The following is a 16887-nucleotide window of genomic DNA, read 5'->3' on the forward strand; positions in this document are numbered from 1 at the left end:
TAGGGAGCTGTCGCCATTGTCCCCATCAGAGGGGATGGGGGCTCAGGCTGGGGAGGAGCAGCATGTGGAGAAAGTTGGGTGGGTTTGGGCTCCGTGTTGAAGGTGGAACTGCAGAATTCACTACTGGGTGGGATGGGGTAGGCAGGAGAGAGATGAGGGAAAGACTGCCTTCTAGAAATTTTGTGTGAGCCAGACCCCGGCTATCCTGATGTCATTTGCACACCAGGGCTGGAAGGAAGAGCAGGTGTGGGTGGGGTGGTCAAGAGCTCTGTTCCAGGTGACTGAGCATCCCAGGAGGAGGGAGGCAGACTCAGGTACTGGGTCATGGAACTCGGGGAGTGGTCTGGACGGACACGCGGGGACTGGTGTATCCTGCAGAGGGCTTAGCTTTTGCGCTGGAGGCTGTGGAGACAGTATCACCAGTGGGAATGGCAGGATCTGATCTGGGATTTAAAAGCCTCCCTCTGGCAGCCAAAAGGCTGTTGTAGACTTGTCTCTGTAATCTGGCCTATGGGGATTGAGGGGGAGGTCAGGGGAGGTCTGTGAGAAGGCAGAGGTAGGCTTAAGCCATGGGCTGCAGAGGGGCACCGCTGTCCACTGCCTCGCTGGGGAGACTGCGCTACCGTTGGCTGGGATAAGCCTACAGGAGCCCTCAGTTCTTGTGCCAAGGCCGGGGATCGCTAGACTGGAACCAGGGTTTTGGCTTATACCTCTCATTCAGAAGCCGATGCCAAATCCTACCTAAACTCCAAACCATCCTACCTAAAAAACCAAACAAGAACAAGTGATCTAGTGCTGCCTGACTCCTGGTGACAGAGGTCCGCACGTGGCAGCTGCACAGTCAGCATCACCAGCTGTGCTCAAGAGGTGGGCGCCTTCAGAGTTGTAAAACCAGAGCCAAGATGCCCGGGCCCCAGCCCACCACCTTCTTCCCACAGCTGGTGGTGACAGTGAGACTGAGCTTGGACACGGGTGGGATGGTGCAGGCTCGCCAGATAGCCAGACCCACCCTGTGGTTCTTCAGCTGTGCCGCTTGCCCAGGGCACCACGTGAGGCCACCAGTTTCACGCCGTTCAGGTCTGCCCAGGGTGGTGGCCAGACTGGAAGCTCCTCCCATGGCAGAAAGGCATTCCCGCCTGGCAGGAAACTGCCATGGTGGTGGCAGCCCTGTGTCTCTGAGTGGCCATTGACCCTTGGAGATTCCGATGAAAGCTGTGGACCCTCTTCCAAAAAAAATGCACATCCACGGCCGGGCACTGTAGCTCGCGCTTATAATCCCAGCACTTTGTGAGGCCAAGGCAGATGGATCACCTGAGGTCAGGAGTTCGAGATCAGTCTGACCAACGTGGTGAAACCCCGTCTCTACTAAAAATAAAAATTAAGAAAAAAAAAAATTAGCCAGGCGTGGTGGCACTTATCTGTAATCCCAGCTACTTGCGAGGCTGAAGCAGGAGAATTGCTTGAACCTGGGAGGTGGAGGTTTCAGTGAGCCGAGATCGCGCCACTGCACTCTAGCCTGGGTGACAGAGCGAGACTCTGTCACACACACACCAAAAAAATGCACATCCACGTGAAATTCAGAGTTCACTTTCATGGGTTCAAAGATCACCATGGAAGCAATCCTTGCATCCCAGATTTTTTATAAAAGATTTCTCACTTGGACCGAAACACAGGGAGAATTAACTGGCTAAACCTGAGAGCAGAAGCCTTCCTCTTCCCCCTCCCTCATCTCCCCTCTCCCTGCGATACTGGAGAAGCCCCTGGTGGCCCCAGGCTTAGCCACAGAAGAATGTCACCTGGAAAAGCAGCGGGTGACGACATGGCTGTAGGTCTGGGTTCCTCCACCCTCCAGAGCATGGGAAATACATGGGAGGTGGAAAATTGGACTCCCCAGGGAGAGGTGGAAAGTGAAGGAAGCAGGATGGAGGAAGGATGCCTGCCAGCTCAGGAAAGGGTTAAGAGAGAAATGTCTCCACCGGGTGTGTTCTCTCGTGACTGCTCTGCCTGGTGGAGCCAACTGTCCGGATTCACGCCCTAACTCCAGCATGCCTGGCTGTGGCCTTGGGCAAGTAGCATGATTTCCCCCACCTCAGTTTCCTCATCTTTAAACTCAGTGTAATGATAGCACTGACCCCAAAGGGATATGGGACTTCAACGAGTTAAAGTATGTAAAAAACAGCCAGGCATGGCGGCTCACGCCTGTAATCCCAGCACTTTGGGAGGCCAAGGCAGGCTGGTTGCTTGAACCCAGGAGTTAGAGACCAGCCCAGGGCAACATGGTGAAAGCCTGTTTCTACAAAACATACAAAAATGAGCTGGGTGTGGTGGCACATTCCTGTAGTTCCAGCTACTCAGGAGGCTGAGCTGGAAGGATCATTTGAGCCCGGGAGCTTCAGGCTGCAGTGAGCCGTGATTGCACCACTGCACTCCTGCCTGGGTGACAGAGCAAGACCCCACTCCTGCCTGGGTGACAGAGCAAGACCCTGTCTCAATAATCATAATTTTTAAAAGCTTTTTAAGTGTGTCAAGAACATAGCATGGTGCCTAGGCCGCAGAAAGCACTTTACACGTTTTAGCTACAATTGTTATTACAGGAACCTTGTTATTATCTCCATCTTACAAATGAGAAAACAGACCCAGAGAGGTTAACTTCTTGCCCAAAGTCACTCAACTAATTAGTAACCAAGCTGGAATTCAAGCTAGATCTGTCTGACTCCAGAGCCCATGCATTTAACTTTATTAGTTGCAGTTGGAGAGTTCCAGAAGTTTTGCATTCGGCCTCCCTAACTCATTTGATTTAGGAGTTCTCAAACAAGTGTTGTATGAACAACCTCCACTATGATGCTCAGGCTGTTGCCAAGGGTCATGATATCTTCAGTGTCACCAGTTCTCCCAGCGTAGCTAGCTGCCGTGTAAATAAGCAGGCAGAAAGTTCTAGAAATCAGTATTTCCCAGCTTTTAGCCTCTGCTGATTGAAAAAAAAAATTATAATTATCTGTATTTTAAAGAGCAAGTTCAATTTCAGAAGCAATTCTATTTTTAGATTTACCTTTCTTCTATTTTTAGATTTACCTTTCTTCTGATTTGATTAGAGATGTAACCCGAACACCGTAAAAAGTTAGACGTTACAGAAATGAAGTGCTGTCTCCCAGAGAGAACAACTGGAACTTCTTATTATTTATTGGTAGTATCAGAAGCTTTATTCAGTAAATCTATATTTTAATAGCCACAGCAGCGCCATGCATTTGGAAATTGTAGTGCGTGTATGTGTAAGATGTTCATTATAAGATGTTTTATGAGAAAATGCTCCATGAAAATGGAATTTTGCAGACACCTTGAAATAACTCAGAAGCCCCCATGAGTGACTCGTCTAGACTTTTTGGAACTGATGCAGAAATGTCTTTTAAACTGAGTGAGCTCCCTCTGTTCTTGATGGGTAAGGTAAGCCAGGACAGCAGGGTGCTACCTCTCAGGCTCCGGCCCATCAGCTAGGGAACTGAGCACGTCATTCAGCATCCCCCTCTGGGAAGAGTACAGGGTCCCGGAGCCCCAGTTGCCCTGCTGAGCACGCGCAGAGCTCAGCAGCAGCAGCCAACCCTGCCCAGCAGAGCAGCTGGGAGCTGACGGCAGCTGGGATCTTGACCCTCCCTTTCCCAGGCACTCAGATCAGTCTGCCTAGTCCTCTAGGGTCTACCTGCTTCCCATGACCTCCACCTCCAGCCAGGCAAGGGAGGAAAAGCCCAGGGATAGTGTCTCCAGCCCAGGGAATGAGTGCTTGGTACATGGCCTCATGGTCTCAGATGGGTCCCGTACTGCCTCTGGACCTGGGCTTGCTCATCTGTGCCTTGAAGGATTGTGTTACCTGAACCGTGAGGTCCCTTTCAGTGATGAGGTTCTGGGTTGGGTGCGGCGGGACTGCCTCAGCAGCAGCCTGAAGATGCCCCATACCTTCAGATTTACTGTGTTCAGGTGTTTGCTGTGGAGAAAGTCGGAGAATGCTAATACACGAACTGCTGCCAGTTCACATACCAGTTCCGTGACATGCTGCCATTCTTTGGCCCTGACACAGCACCACTTGCAGGAGCGGCCCCATGGGCTGGCCAGCAGCATCTCCAGGCCATTGTGAGCCGCGGAGCTCGACTTGCGGAGGGGCCATCCAGCCTGGCGTCTTGGCTCTTTTGGATTCTGAGTGTGCCCTGCGCAGGTGGGGAGCACCAGGCTTCCCTCTGTCTCCCCTTCTTTTTCTTTTTTTTTCTTTTTGGGACAGGGTCTTGCTCTGTCATCCAGGCTGGAGTACAGTGACACAGTCATAGCTCACATAGGTGAGCTGACAGCTGGGAGCTGGCAGCAGCTGGAATCTTGTAATCCTCCCACCTCAGCCTCCCAAGTGGCTGGGACCATAGGAGTGTGCCACCACACCCAGATAATTTTTTAAATTTTTTATAGAGACAGGGTATTGCTGTGTTGCCCAGGCTGCTCTCAAACTCATGACCTCAAATCATCCTCCTGTCTCGGCCTCCCAAAGTGCTCGTATTTCAGGTGTGAGCCACTGTCTACCCTTCTGACATGAAAATAAGCTGAAAAGTGTGTGCTAATCTTCCACGGACACCTGGAGCTGCCAGGTATCCCCTGGGCTTAGAGGGGCTAGTCAACACAGGAGCTGCCATTCTGCTGCCCCTCCCAGGAGACAGTGGAGGCGATGCCACCAGGGACTCTCTTGGAGCCTGCTGCCCTGGTCAGGAGGCTGTGCCATGTGGCAGATGAGATTATTCTGGAGTCAGACTGATCGGATCCAAAGTGCGGCCCCACCACTCCCTGGCCGTGTAACCTTGGGCAGGTGACTTCATGTCTGTGTGCTTCAGTTCCCTCTTCTCTGAAATGGAAGTGGCATGCCTTAGGTTATCAGGCTTTTTAAGGAGTGACATGAGGCTGTGTAGGAAAGCACCTAACAGAGCGTTCTTTCACAACCGTCATGGCTGCCATTGTTAACACAGCTGTTATTCCTCCAGAGGCTCAGACACACCACTGATCCTGCCCCATGCCAGTGGAGCAGGGGACCTGGTCACGGCACCGCCCTCCTCACCAGCGGCTCCAGGGCAGTCCCAGGTCTCCCAGGGAAACAAGGAAAAACAAGGCCATCCTCCCAGGGGGTGCTGTTTCAGCTAAGCTTGTCGCAGTGATGGGCCAGGCTGGGGTCCTTGTGACACCCTGGACCCTGGCAGCCTACATGTCCCTGTGGCTCCTGCTGGAAAGGGGCTCACTACAGACTTTGGGGCTCTCAGGGTCAGGAAAGACCGGGTTGGGGGTGGGGGTAGCTTCTGTTCACCTGCTTTGCATATGGCCTTGGGCTATAGGAAGGCATCTCTTCCTCCACCAGGACACAACGAGACGAACTTCTCTAGCCGGGGGATTCTGCCGGCCCAAGAAGTATATGAATCAGAACGCAAGGGAAGGAGCCCTGCAGGAGGCCAACCAGGACAGGAAAAAGAGGGACTGGGAGATAAAACAGTAAATGCTGGCCATCAGCTAAGGGAGTAGCTAGGAAACTGCCAGAGATGACAAGAAAACACTCAGAAAGTCCTGGCGTGGACTGCTATGTGGGCCTCTGCGGCAGCCACGTGGCTACTGAGTGCCTGGTGGCTACTCTGAAGCGAGGTGCACCATAACCGTGAAATGCACACCAGGTCCCAAAGGCTTAGGACACAAAAGAGAATATGTTTTGTTGGGAATATTTATATTGACCGTTATATTGATTACATGTTAAGATGCTAATATTTTAGATACACTGGGTCAGTTAGAACATAGCATTGAAATTCACTTCACCTGTTTTTTTCTCCTTTTTAATTGCAAACTGGAAGATGTAAAATTATATCTGTGACTGGCGTTGTATTTCTCCGGGACAGTGGTCTTGAGAGAAACTAATTAAGAGATTGACAGAGCCAGTGTTTACCACCCTAGACTCCTCTACCTGTGCAGTACTGTCCCCGTCTGTCTCAGGCTAGCAAAGATTTAAATGTTTCGGTATCCTCAGAAGACACCGGGAACTTCCAGCCACCAGAGGATAGATGTGCCCACTCTCGCCCCTGAAACGTGCACCATGGGGATCATCAAACCATATTAAATAGCAATTCCTCTTAGCAATTACAGAACGCAGAATCGTGCCCTTTAGGGATTCACATCAAATGAGCTTCAGAGAGGCTTCAGGCGAGTGAGGAAAGCACAGCCATCAGTTCCTGATGCAAATGAATAATTGAGCAGCCTAGAAGTGCCACAGAAGAGACCATTTTATACCAGCAGGGGACTGATCTGCTGGCCCAGGTCCTCAGGAAATGCAGCCCCTGGCCTGCACCTGTCGGCACCGTTTGGGAAGTACAGTGCAGTGCCTTGGTAGGAAGGGACCCCCTCCCCGACATCCTGAGGTTTTTCTACCCATGCTGCCCCCACCTTGAAAACCCAGCCTGTGCCAGGGAGCAGTGCTTTGGGCAGAAAACCAACTCATAGCCTCCCAGCAGCACCCGCCGTCCCGCAGGCTGCTTAGCAGGACTTTGGGGACCTGCAGGGCTTCAGTCCACAGAAGCCAGGGGGCTTCCTGTGCCCACCAGAACACAAGTACATCCTGAACAGTATCAGTTTCTCATAGGCAGAGGCTCTGTCACCCCTTCCGCAATGCAAAGGAGCACATTTTGGTCTCACCTCTCAAGGCGTCTCTCTTAGACACCTTGGGGCAGGGTACAGTGACAAGGCACAATGACAAGCCTTGATCCCTGACCTCACTCGAGAAACATCCTTCAGGTGGCCGGTGAAGGGCCTGGCGGAGGTCAACAGTTGTTATCGGGACCTTCCCTCATATAGTCTGGACCTGGTGGTTTTGTTTTTTTCAAGAAAGGGTCTGAACTTAATGCCCTGAGCCTGGTCAGGTCAGCTCAGTGACTCGGAGAGGGTTCCTCCTCCTGTACAAGCCAGGCTGGTGCTGGAGAAAGAAAAGGAAAAGTGAGTGGGAGCCCAGCAGTCCGGTCCTCATCCCCTAAACATGGTTATCATGGTTCCAACCCAGCAGCAACCTCCAAACTCCTTTGGAAAGCGAGAGAGAGAGAAGCCCCCTTCAAACGCCCCGGGTGGGCTGAGCTTTGCTGGTGGGAGACCAGCAAGGATGTGTGGAATCGGGTCATCCCTGACCCCCGAGCCCCCTGGACAGGGGTTAGCAGTGTGTGGTTCAGGATATGCAGGCCCAGGGTGGTGCCATGACTCCATGGGAGAGGGCTATGGTGGGCGTCACCTCTGCTCTCCCTCCCGGTCTTACCCACAGCACTGAAAGAGCCCCAGTGACCCTTCACCTCGACGGGATCGTGCAGGTCCTGAACTGCCACCTCAGTGACACGGCCATTGGGATGATGACCAGGATTGCAGTTCTCAAGTGGCTCTACCACCTCTACATCAAAACTCCTCGGAAGGTGAGCCCCGGGCCCCTCCAAGCCAGGGGCCTCTTCCGGGTCCGCCTTGGTTTTCCAGGGCCTGCCCGTGGTTGGTAGCATTTTGGTCATTGCACTTCTAGGGAAACCCTGGCTGACAGAGAAGTGACAGGTGCTGCGAGGAGCCATCGTTGTGTCGGGGAGGGAAGTGGTCTGTGCAAACCAGCGGGTCCGTGCAGACCAGCGGGACACTGCACCGAGCACAGTCCTGGGGTGAAGGGAGCACTCACAGGCACCCCTGCTTCTCTGCTCTCCAGATGTTCCGGCACACGGACAGCCTCTTTCCCATTCTACTGCAGACGCTATCGGATGAATCGGATGAGGTAGGTCACCAACGCCACCCGTCCTTATGGAACATCGGCTGCCCTGCCTCCCCTTGTTAGTGACTGACGGGCTCTTAGAGCTGAGATATGCTTATTTTGGTGCAGTGCATCCTTCCTAGAGGTAAAGCTGTGTTTAATACACACTTTGGGGCCAGGCACAGTGGCTCACACCTATAATCCCAGCACTCTGGGAGGCCAAGGCAGGTGGATCACTTGAGGCCAGGAGTTCGAGATCAGCCTGGCCAACGTGGTGAAACCTCGTCTCTACTCAAAATACAAAAATTAACCAGGCGTGGTGGTGCACACCTGTACTCCCAGGTGCTCAGGAGGTTGAGGTAGAAGAATTGCTTGAACTCAGGAGGCAGAGGTTGCAGTGAGCCAAGATCGTGCCACTGCACTCCCGCCTGGCAACAGAGTGAGACCCTGTCAAAAAAAAAAAAAAAAAAAAAAAAAAAAAAAACCTCACTTTAGGACTGAGGACTCATCTGTAGACCCTTCTGGAGCACATGGGCAGGGCGTCAGTGAGGGAGGCAGCAAAGGGCAGGCAGGGAGCTTGGCTTGGGGTCAGGCTGCCCAAAGGCAAGACACTTAGTATCTCCGCATCTCAGCATGTCAGTTTTCCTCTGTTCAGTGAGGGCAGTAACCAGAGGGGGATGTGAGAGGAAAATGATCCATGTAAAATGCTAAGCACTGGGCCAGGCTCCTGCTGCACACTCAGTGTTGGTTGTGTTACTCATTTCAACTGGACTCCATTATGACCTCTAGTTTGAAATTGGACCCTTAAGCTTTGCCTTTTTGGGGCCACCAAGAGCTGCTGGTGCAGAGGGAGAGGCTGACCCAGATCCCAGGCAGCAGGAGTGAGCCCTCTGAGAGAGCTAGAGTAGTACAGAGGCTGGCCTGGGAGGTGGAGGGGGCACCTGGGTCTTCCTGTCATCTGGGCGACAGTCTGCCCCAGCCATACACACCTTTCCGCACACCATTCTCAGCCATGCCCATTGCATGGTGTTCCTTTACGGGGTTCCCCTGCCTCCCAGCCAAGCAGCAGGATTTGCAGTCGCGCGTGCACATTGCACGGCAGCATCCCATCCCTCCATCCATACCAGCCCTACAGGCGGCATCTCAGATGCTGACAGTCCAAGCTGAGCATCAGCCCACTTTCCTCTTCTAAGCTCCAAGGCACTGTGAGCTGTGGGCAGAGCTGTATCTCCATGAGGCAGCCAGCTCATGAATCAACAGACCGGCCCACGCTGCAGAGCGGACAAGGCTAGGTGGGGGGACTGGGAAGGGGGCTGTTGCTCACCATTCTCCATGGAGTGAGGCTCCTCAGTCTTCCCTAGGCTGGTGCCAGGCTTATGGGGGGCCCAGGCAGCTGTCTTGCAGCCTGAATTTGCTTTCCTGAACCTGGGCTGAAGAGAGAAATGGACAGGCAGGTATCAGCCTTTAGGTCCTCTGAGGTTTTCTGTATTACCAGAAAAATGCAAAACAGATGGTCTGTGAGTATGCCCTTGGCATCTCTTGCCTACCCCCCGCCCCTATGCACACACACACACACACCCTCTCTTCCTGCGCCACCCCCTGCAGTGCGAGGCCCAGGTGGACGTGGCCCCGTTCTGCCTGCGAGTTGGGAGTGACTCACTGCACAGTCACAGCCCTCATTTCAATACAAAAAGGAAGAGCAGGACTTTGCTGATTGGTTCCTTCCCCAGGACTTCACTGGAAGCAGCTGAGTTTTCAGTCCTTTAAATTGAGTTGTTTAATCCCATCCAGCTTTCTGTGCTTGAAATTGGTTTTTGTGTGCGTGTGCATTTAAAGGGAGCGGGCGGAGATGCAGTCCATTAAACAGCGCTCTTCAGTCTGCGGCTGTGGAAACTCGATTTACTGAAGTGCCAAATGTTGTCAGGGCTTTGGGGTACGTCTTGTGGGCCTGCACTGGGGTGGGCATGGAAGCCGCTCTGGGGGACAGTTGAGGGGTACCATAACAGCGGTGAAGAGCCCCTGCTTCCCCTTCTCTCTAGAGGAGGGATTTGGGGACCTTAATCATCAGTGGTGAGTCCTGATTCTACCCCATCCTGGTTCCTTTCCAGAATCACATTCCTAAGTGTCCCCTGTTTAATCTTTGGTGAGCCTGAGGGTGTGCTGTGTACTTGGCAATGGGAATACAGCCATGAACAAGACAAAGCCCATCTTCTCCTGAAACTTCCTTTCTAGGATATCTAGAAAGTACCCTCTCGGGAATTTTCAAACATTTCCAAACGGCCCTGATCTCGAATTGGAGCTCCCTGGGATTCAAGACTATGAAAGCCTGTTTGGTCAAGCAGGAACACAGCCAGACAGGCAGGTCCTCTCCTACTAAAGTCCTCACTCGTGGACGTTAACCTCAGTGCTCCCTGCGAAGGCTCTCACATCCAGCTAGACAGCCCCGGAGCCCAGATTGTCGTGGAAGATTCTTAATTGTAGGAAGTCATTACCATGGGAGGAACCACGCTAGACCCTTTACGTGTGTCTGTAGAACCCTCACGGCGGTTCTCTGGGGGACGTCCTCTTACTTCCATTTTGCAGTTCAAAAAAACTAAGGCCTGAGGGGGTCACGTGACCTGCGCTGCACCCAGCTAGGAGGTGATGGAGCTGAAACCCAGGGCCAGATCTGTTTGACACCAAAGCCTGGGCCCTTAACAGCTTCCTCACCAAGCCCGAGTCTCGCCCAGCATGCTCCCAGCCCTTGTCAGCAGCAGGAGGCGAGCTTGGGTGTGGTTGTATCTTCTTCTTCTTTTCCTCATGATTTCACCAGGGGAAGGTTTTGTGGTCTTCTTCTCTTGTTCCAGAAGTTCTTGAGTGTGGAGAGGTGTATGTGTTTTTTGTTGTTTTTATGGTTTTTGTTTTTGTTTTTGTTTTTTGAGATGGGATCTTACTCTGTCACTCAGGCTGGAGTGCAGTGGTGTGATGTCGGCTCACTGCAACCTCCACCTCCCGGGTTCAAGCAGTCCTCCTGCCTCAGCCTCCCAAGTAGCTGGGATTACAGGCATGTACCACCACACCTGGCTAACTTTTTGCATTTTTAGTAGAGACAGGCTTTCACCGTGTTGGCCAGGCTGGTCTCAAACTCATGACCTCAAGTGATCTGCCTGCCTCGGCTTCCCAAAGTGCTGGGATTACAGGCATGAGCCACCATGCCCAGCCGGTATGTGTACTTTGAAAAAGCTCCCCCTTCAGCCCCCAGATCCTTCGTCCACTTTTCTTATTGATCTGTAGCAACTCTTTGTGTATTTGGGACATTCACTTTGTCATCTTTGTTGCAAATGTCTTGCTCTCCCAGGACGGTTGTGATAAACCCGCATGCTCCTGCCTCTCGCTGAGAGCCACTGCTCTCAGGGGACAGTGTGCTCAGGTGTTTGTGATGCAAGAGCTGGCCTGGCGGAGTCTGAGACCCAGCTCTGCCGCCACCACCATCTCTCTCAGTCCCACAGGCGCATGGCCTCGCTGGGGTGTCTTGTCTGCCATTGTTCCTCAGTTCCACTGAGTGACACTTCATTAGTCTCCGCCCTCTGGCATCCTCAGTTGTTTCTGCCTTCCCATTATACAAGATAAGTGGCTGTTTCCTCAGCACCGCCTGCTCCTTGCAGACGTTATCTGAAAATCCCTTTTGTCAAAAAGAATTTGCAGGTGTCTAATTAATATTCCTGGCACTGGAGTAGAAATCCTCCCATAGCTAGAGATCCAGTTGTTTTTTAAGTGGAAATGTGACCCTGATTTCCACAGTGCAGAATGCAGGGTACATGCTCACTGCAGCCTGCCGGGTCCGTCTTTGGGAGGTGGGACTGCTGCTTCCCCTGCCCAGAAGATGCCAGTGGTTGGCTGCCTGGCAGCCGCCATACTTCCTGAGTGAGTTCTGCCTATCAGATGGCCATACCCCCACCCGTGAGTATCCACGGGAAGGGGGTCCTCTCCGTGGTCCCGATGGTGGCACCTCAGGTAGTCCACAACTCCTAGGCCCAGCTGCCTCCCTGCCTGCATTTAGAACTCTCAGGGTGATCACAGTCTCCAGAAAAACCTGGAAGGATGTCTATTCACCTCTGAGTGAATGTGAACGTCCCAGACAGGTGGCCATGACCCCGGCTTGAATCCTAGCTCTAAACCTTCCTTGCCAGGGACCCTGGCCAAGGAGTTTACCCTCCCTGGGCCTGTGAAAAGGGGCTAATGATGTCCACACCTGCCTCATAGGTGTGTTTAAAGAGAAAGTATAACCCCCTCCACCCAGATCCCGGCCCATTGTAACGACCTGTCTGTCGTTACAAGTGTGTTTGGGGGAGCTTGGTGTCTCGCTGTGGTGAACTTCCCCACCCAGGAGCCAGGCTCTTTCTCAGTCCTGTGAGCCATCTCAATGTCCTTCAGTAACGCTTTAGAGTCTTTTTTTGGAGGTTTTATTCACTTGTGATGAATACTCTCAGTGTTTTGGAATTTCGATGTGATTCTGAATACCTTCCCTCTCTGGTTCTTCCTTCCCTGCCCAGGTGACACTGAGGCCTGGTGGTTAAGAGCAGGGGCTTTGGGTTCAGGAAGTCTAGGAGTCCACCCTGGGCTCTGCCACTTGATGGTTGGTAACCTAGCCTCTCAGCTTTAGGTTCCTTATTTGTAAACAGAAAATAATAATGGAAGTTTGCTCCCAGGTTTGTTATAAGGATGAAATGAGATCATGAATGTTAAATGTTCAGCTCGGGACCCAGCACACATAAACCTGCGATAAGTAATAGCTCCTCCAACGCAGGAGGTCGTTCTCTAAAGGGCCTGGAGATGCACATTGAGATCAGGGCAGTGGGCTCCGCGTCCGCTGCAGGTCCTCCCTGCCTCCGCTTCAGCAGCAAAAGTCGGGACAGAGGCTGCTCTCTGTTTTCCTGCCCGTCTCTAGAGGGCAGAGGACCTCAGAGGTGTTTGAGGGACTTGAGTTCCATTTTGAGGTCATAGAAAGGCAGACAAGGACACAGTGGGCCGCAGGACTGGCCTCCTGTACATTTCTGTCCCCCCTGTCCTCCCTTCTCCAGCCTCCCCAGCACTCCTGGGCTGAGGCTGCCCAGAGCAGGAGCGAGGCTGCGTTCAGCACGAGCCGCGCTCATCAGAGCCCCATTGTCAGCAAGTTCACAGTGCCGCTTCCCTGACTCGCCGGCGGAAGGGCTCCAGCTGGCCGCCCTGGGTCCAGGGAGAGGAGGAGAAATGGCGTCGTCAGCAGAGGACCTGCATTGGAGCCTCCACAGCCACAAAAGCAAAACCTTTGAGATCCAGAAGGCATGCCCTGCAGGGTTCAGGCACCAGCATGAACTGTTTTCTTTGCAGTTGGGCCTGCAGAGACAGTCTCCCCAGAGTCTTCCCAGCATCTCAGAGCCGGGTGTCCTTAACACTTTGGAGAAGAGTCTTAACCCAGGAGGAACTCCTCTCTTCCCCTCCCGTAGCTTCAGAGTAACAGAAAACTGGCTGGTGGGAGTCTATGGCTTTTGTGACTGGTGTAGATGCAGAGAAAAGAAACGAGAACCACCTTTCTGGAAAATTTGGAAAGTAGGATTCTGAGGACAGTATTCATGGCAGTGGTAGCGTTTCTAGTTCGGGAAGCCACTCACTGCATGAAGAACATGGGCCACCCGTCACACCCACTGTGGCACGGCCGTGACTCAGGAGGAAAGGATGGCAGGGTAAGGTCTAGGGAGTGATGTAAGGGCATCTGAAAGGGGCTTTTGTTGTAAGTTTCTTAAGGTACACCATGGGGACAGCGATGTCCCAGCCTCTGCTGAGTTCTGAGGGAATTGGACTGGGGCACCTTGAGGGGCTCCTCACTCTGGTGGCAGATGCCCTATCCAGCCCTCCTTGGTCTCGGGCCTCTCAGCCCCTCACCAGTGGGGTAGGCGCTAGGAAGCACCCCCTGCCATGCCTAGACTGTATTTTAAGGTGTGATTTGCTTTGTTAGGGGAGGAAGGGGAGAGTTCGTTTGTTTCCATGGTGCAGGTCCCAGGAGAAATGGATTGGAAAAACTCAGGAGGTTCTCACATCTGAAAGGAGAGTGCTCACTGGGGCCAGGCCGAGTCGCCAGAAAGAGAAATAGATCAGGGCTCGCCTAGGAGCTCAGAGGAGTGGCCCAGCTTGGGCTGGCAGTGCCACTGCAGCTGCCACACCTGCCTGCAGCCTCAGCCCAGCCCAGAGCAGGGCAGAGCTGGGGTGAAGCTGCCTGGCTTCCTGCCTCAGGGCAGAAGCAGCCCTGTGTGTCACCCCAGCGTGCCCCTTTCCTTCTCCAGCCTCATGCCACCCGGTCCACAGACGTACTCCCTTACCTTATCCTTCCCAAGCAGTCCTTGTCACTGTGGTCTGGTGGGTCGGCCAGCTGGGTCCCAGGGCTCATCTGCCTGCTTTAAAGGGATTTAATTCTTGCTGACAGGGACTTTGGCCTGGAGTCCCACCTTGGGGAAGGCCCAAACCCCAGAGCAGTGCTGTGAGGAATGGTGGGAGGAAGCAGAGTGCCCCTAGGTTCCCAGGTGGCTGGGTTTGCTCTCTTCCATCCCCCAGAGGGAGGGCCTGCTACTGCCGTCCTCAGTGTCTACCCCAAAATGGGGCTTCCACTGAAGAGGCCCCTTCATTTGAAAGCAGCTTAGAGAGCCAGTGACGGCCCCTCCACCACCCCCACTGTGGCTTTCTTGAGGAACCATGGTGGGTCATGTGTCAACCCCTTGTGTCAGTAGAAGGAAATTGGGAGGAAGAGAGGGCACCAGCTGAAGTCTGGGGGTTTATGCCCCACTCTGAGCGCGTTGCATCTGTGTCTTAATTAATCTACATGGCGGTCCAGGAGTGATCTCAGTTGTCCCGAGGTGTGAGGAGGATCACTTGCCCAAGGGCACACTGTCAGCAGCCAGAACTGACAGTCAAGTCTGTCTGATTCCAGAGCATCTAAAACCCCACACAAGGTGTCACCTCACTGCAGAGCAGGGACCCAGCCCAGGGTAGAGGCACTGCCTTATCCAGGCCCAGGCCCTCCACTGACCCAATGGGGTTTTGTCCTTGGCTGACCTTCAGTTCTAGATGCACCTTCTCCCTCTGTGCATTTAACTTTGACCTCATTCTCCTGTACCTTCCCAGGCCCCATGGGCTGTCCCTGGCTGCTCACTGACCTGGTGGGCCCCAGCTCCCCTCCAGGGCTTAGTCCAGAAGCCCTCTCCATCTTCCATGTGGCTGATTTTCTCCCAGAAGAGCTGAGGCCAGTGGCCAGGCCTGCTGCAGGGGGGTGTGGAAGCCGCCTGAGTGTGGATCAGGTGGGCCGGCCTCTGCCCCCACGCTGCCCAGCTCTTCACGGGACCAAGCAGGTCACACGACACTGCCTCACCTCAGTTTCCTTCCCAGAGTGCTGGGGTTGGACTGGATGGTTTGAGATCCCTTCCAGCCCTGAATCTGTGTGGTCCTGACTCCGCTGCCTGGAATACTAATGCTGCCTGCTTAGAAGCGGACAGTCTTCCCTAAGAACAGGACTTGTTTTTCCTCCTCAGATTCTTGCCTCAGTGTTCACTTCCCTCCAGTTTTCATTCCATTCACTCTCCAAAACAAACAAAAACACCGCTCTACCCCCACCTCAGTTCCACAGATATCTTTAAAATCAGATCACGCAGTAAGACACAACCTCAGCCCGGAGAACGGAGGGGTACCGTGTCGGTGCCCAAAGAACTTGACTACTCTTGCAAGAGCTCAGCCTGCTGGGAAAGAGGAGCTAGGTGGGCACTGATGGTCCAGGGACCCTCTTCCTGAGGCACCCTCCCCGGGCCCTGCCGAGGGCAGGGAACACTGCCCTCTGTCACCTCTCCCCACGGCTGTCCCTGCAGCTTCTTTTGGGGACTTCTGAGAGCAAGCAAGAGGGAGTCATGGGCCAGGGAGAAGAGCCACTACCAGCCAGCAAAACAGCTAGACTGTAGTCACGGTCCTGGGCCTTCTTCCTCAGGGACACCTGGGCCCCAGGCCCAGCAGAGGTACTGGCAGCCACCATTGGGAGTTCAGGGAGTACTGTGGTCTTCTAAAATGAGGCTTGGCAGCAAGTCGTTGCTAGGGAAGAGAGGGGAACAGCAAGGTAACAGTCCCAGATCTATACCCACCGAGAGGGCCTCTGCCCACCCCTCATTCTTCCAGATTTTCCCACCTTGTGGTTTCAGTGCCCACAGCAGCCACTCCAGAGCACAGGAGGACCCACAGTAGCTGCAGGCAGCCTCGCCGCCTCCTTCCAGGGAAGACGGGCTGTGTGCTAGGAGGGTTTGAGTATTTACCTCTCCACATTCCTTGCCCTGGACAGATGGACCAGTGAGGACTCAGAGCTGGGCACAGTAACTGGTGTGAGTGGATTGGGGACCAGGAGGGTGCTGCCTAGCTCCTGGTGAAGGCAGAGGTTGGGCTGAGAAGCGTAGTGGAAAGGGAGGCTGCTCTCCCGGCAGCAGGGCCTCTGGGGTAGGAGGAACCCCACAAAGGGGAGCCAGCCCAGCCCGCCTTTCCCTGAGGCAGGAATGGGTGCTCTGGCTCACACCTCCTAGAGCCAAGCGGCAGGGCGACTTGCCTGCAGGGCTGAGTACACTGTCCAGCCCCAGCTCAAACACACAGCAGAACCATCTAAACCAGGACTGTCACCAGATTTCCCTGGAGCTTTTAAATTCCAGCTGCTTGGACCTCACTCCGGCCTTCCTCAGTTATCCCTCAAGCAGAGCCTGGGTGCCCAGGGGCTGGTATTTTTCACATGCTCCCTGGTGGGTTTGGTGCATATCTCTGGTTGGGAGCACAGATACAGACCAGCATGAGATCTTGCTTGGAGACTGCAGGCCATATGCCCCCAGCTCTCAGCCCTGGTGCCCTCTCTATGCAGCCCTAGGCGAGGCAGCCAAGCCAGGGCTCCCAGTTTTCAACCCACTTAGCGTTCCTGCATCCTCAGAAGCCAAAATTTCTTCCAAGGCTAAATCAGCTGGATTTCCCAGGCACCTCCCTGTTGGCAAGTCACAAGGACCACAGACTGGGTGGGAGCTTGGGTGAGCCCAGGTAAGCCCAGAGATGTAGAGGACTGGGACCATCCCCCCACTGCTAATGAGATCCACCCT

General features: G+C 53.8%; 1 protein-coding gene across 4 annotated transcripts in view; it reads left to right on the forward strand.

Moving 5' to 3' along the window:
• The window catches only part of VAC14 (VAC14 component of PIKFYVE complex), a 115316-nt gene that overhangs the window by 32254 nt on the left and 66175 nt on the right, over positions 1 to 16887 (forward strand). For all 4 annotated transcript variants that reach the window (XM_038008282.2, XM_038008283.2, XM_038008284.2 and 1 more), the window contains 2 exons: positions 7307 to 7451; positions 7727 to 7792. In XM_038008282.2, coding sequence (XP_037864210.2) covers positions 7307 to 7451; positions 7727 to 7792 — 211 coding nt within the window. The remainder of the gene's footprint in view (positions 1 to 7306; positions 7452 to 7726; positions 7793 to 16887) is intronic.

The sequence above is a fragment of the Chlorocebus sabaeus genome, chromosome 5 (assembly GCF_047675955.1).
Source record: "Chlorocebus sabaeus isolate Y175 chromosome 5, mChlSab1.0.hap1, whole genome shotgun sequence".
NCBI classification, from domain to species: domain Eukaryota; kingdom Metazoa; phylum Chordata; class Mammalia; order Primates; family Cercopithecidae; genus Chlorocebus; species Chlorocebus sabaeus.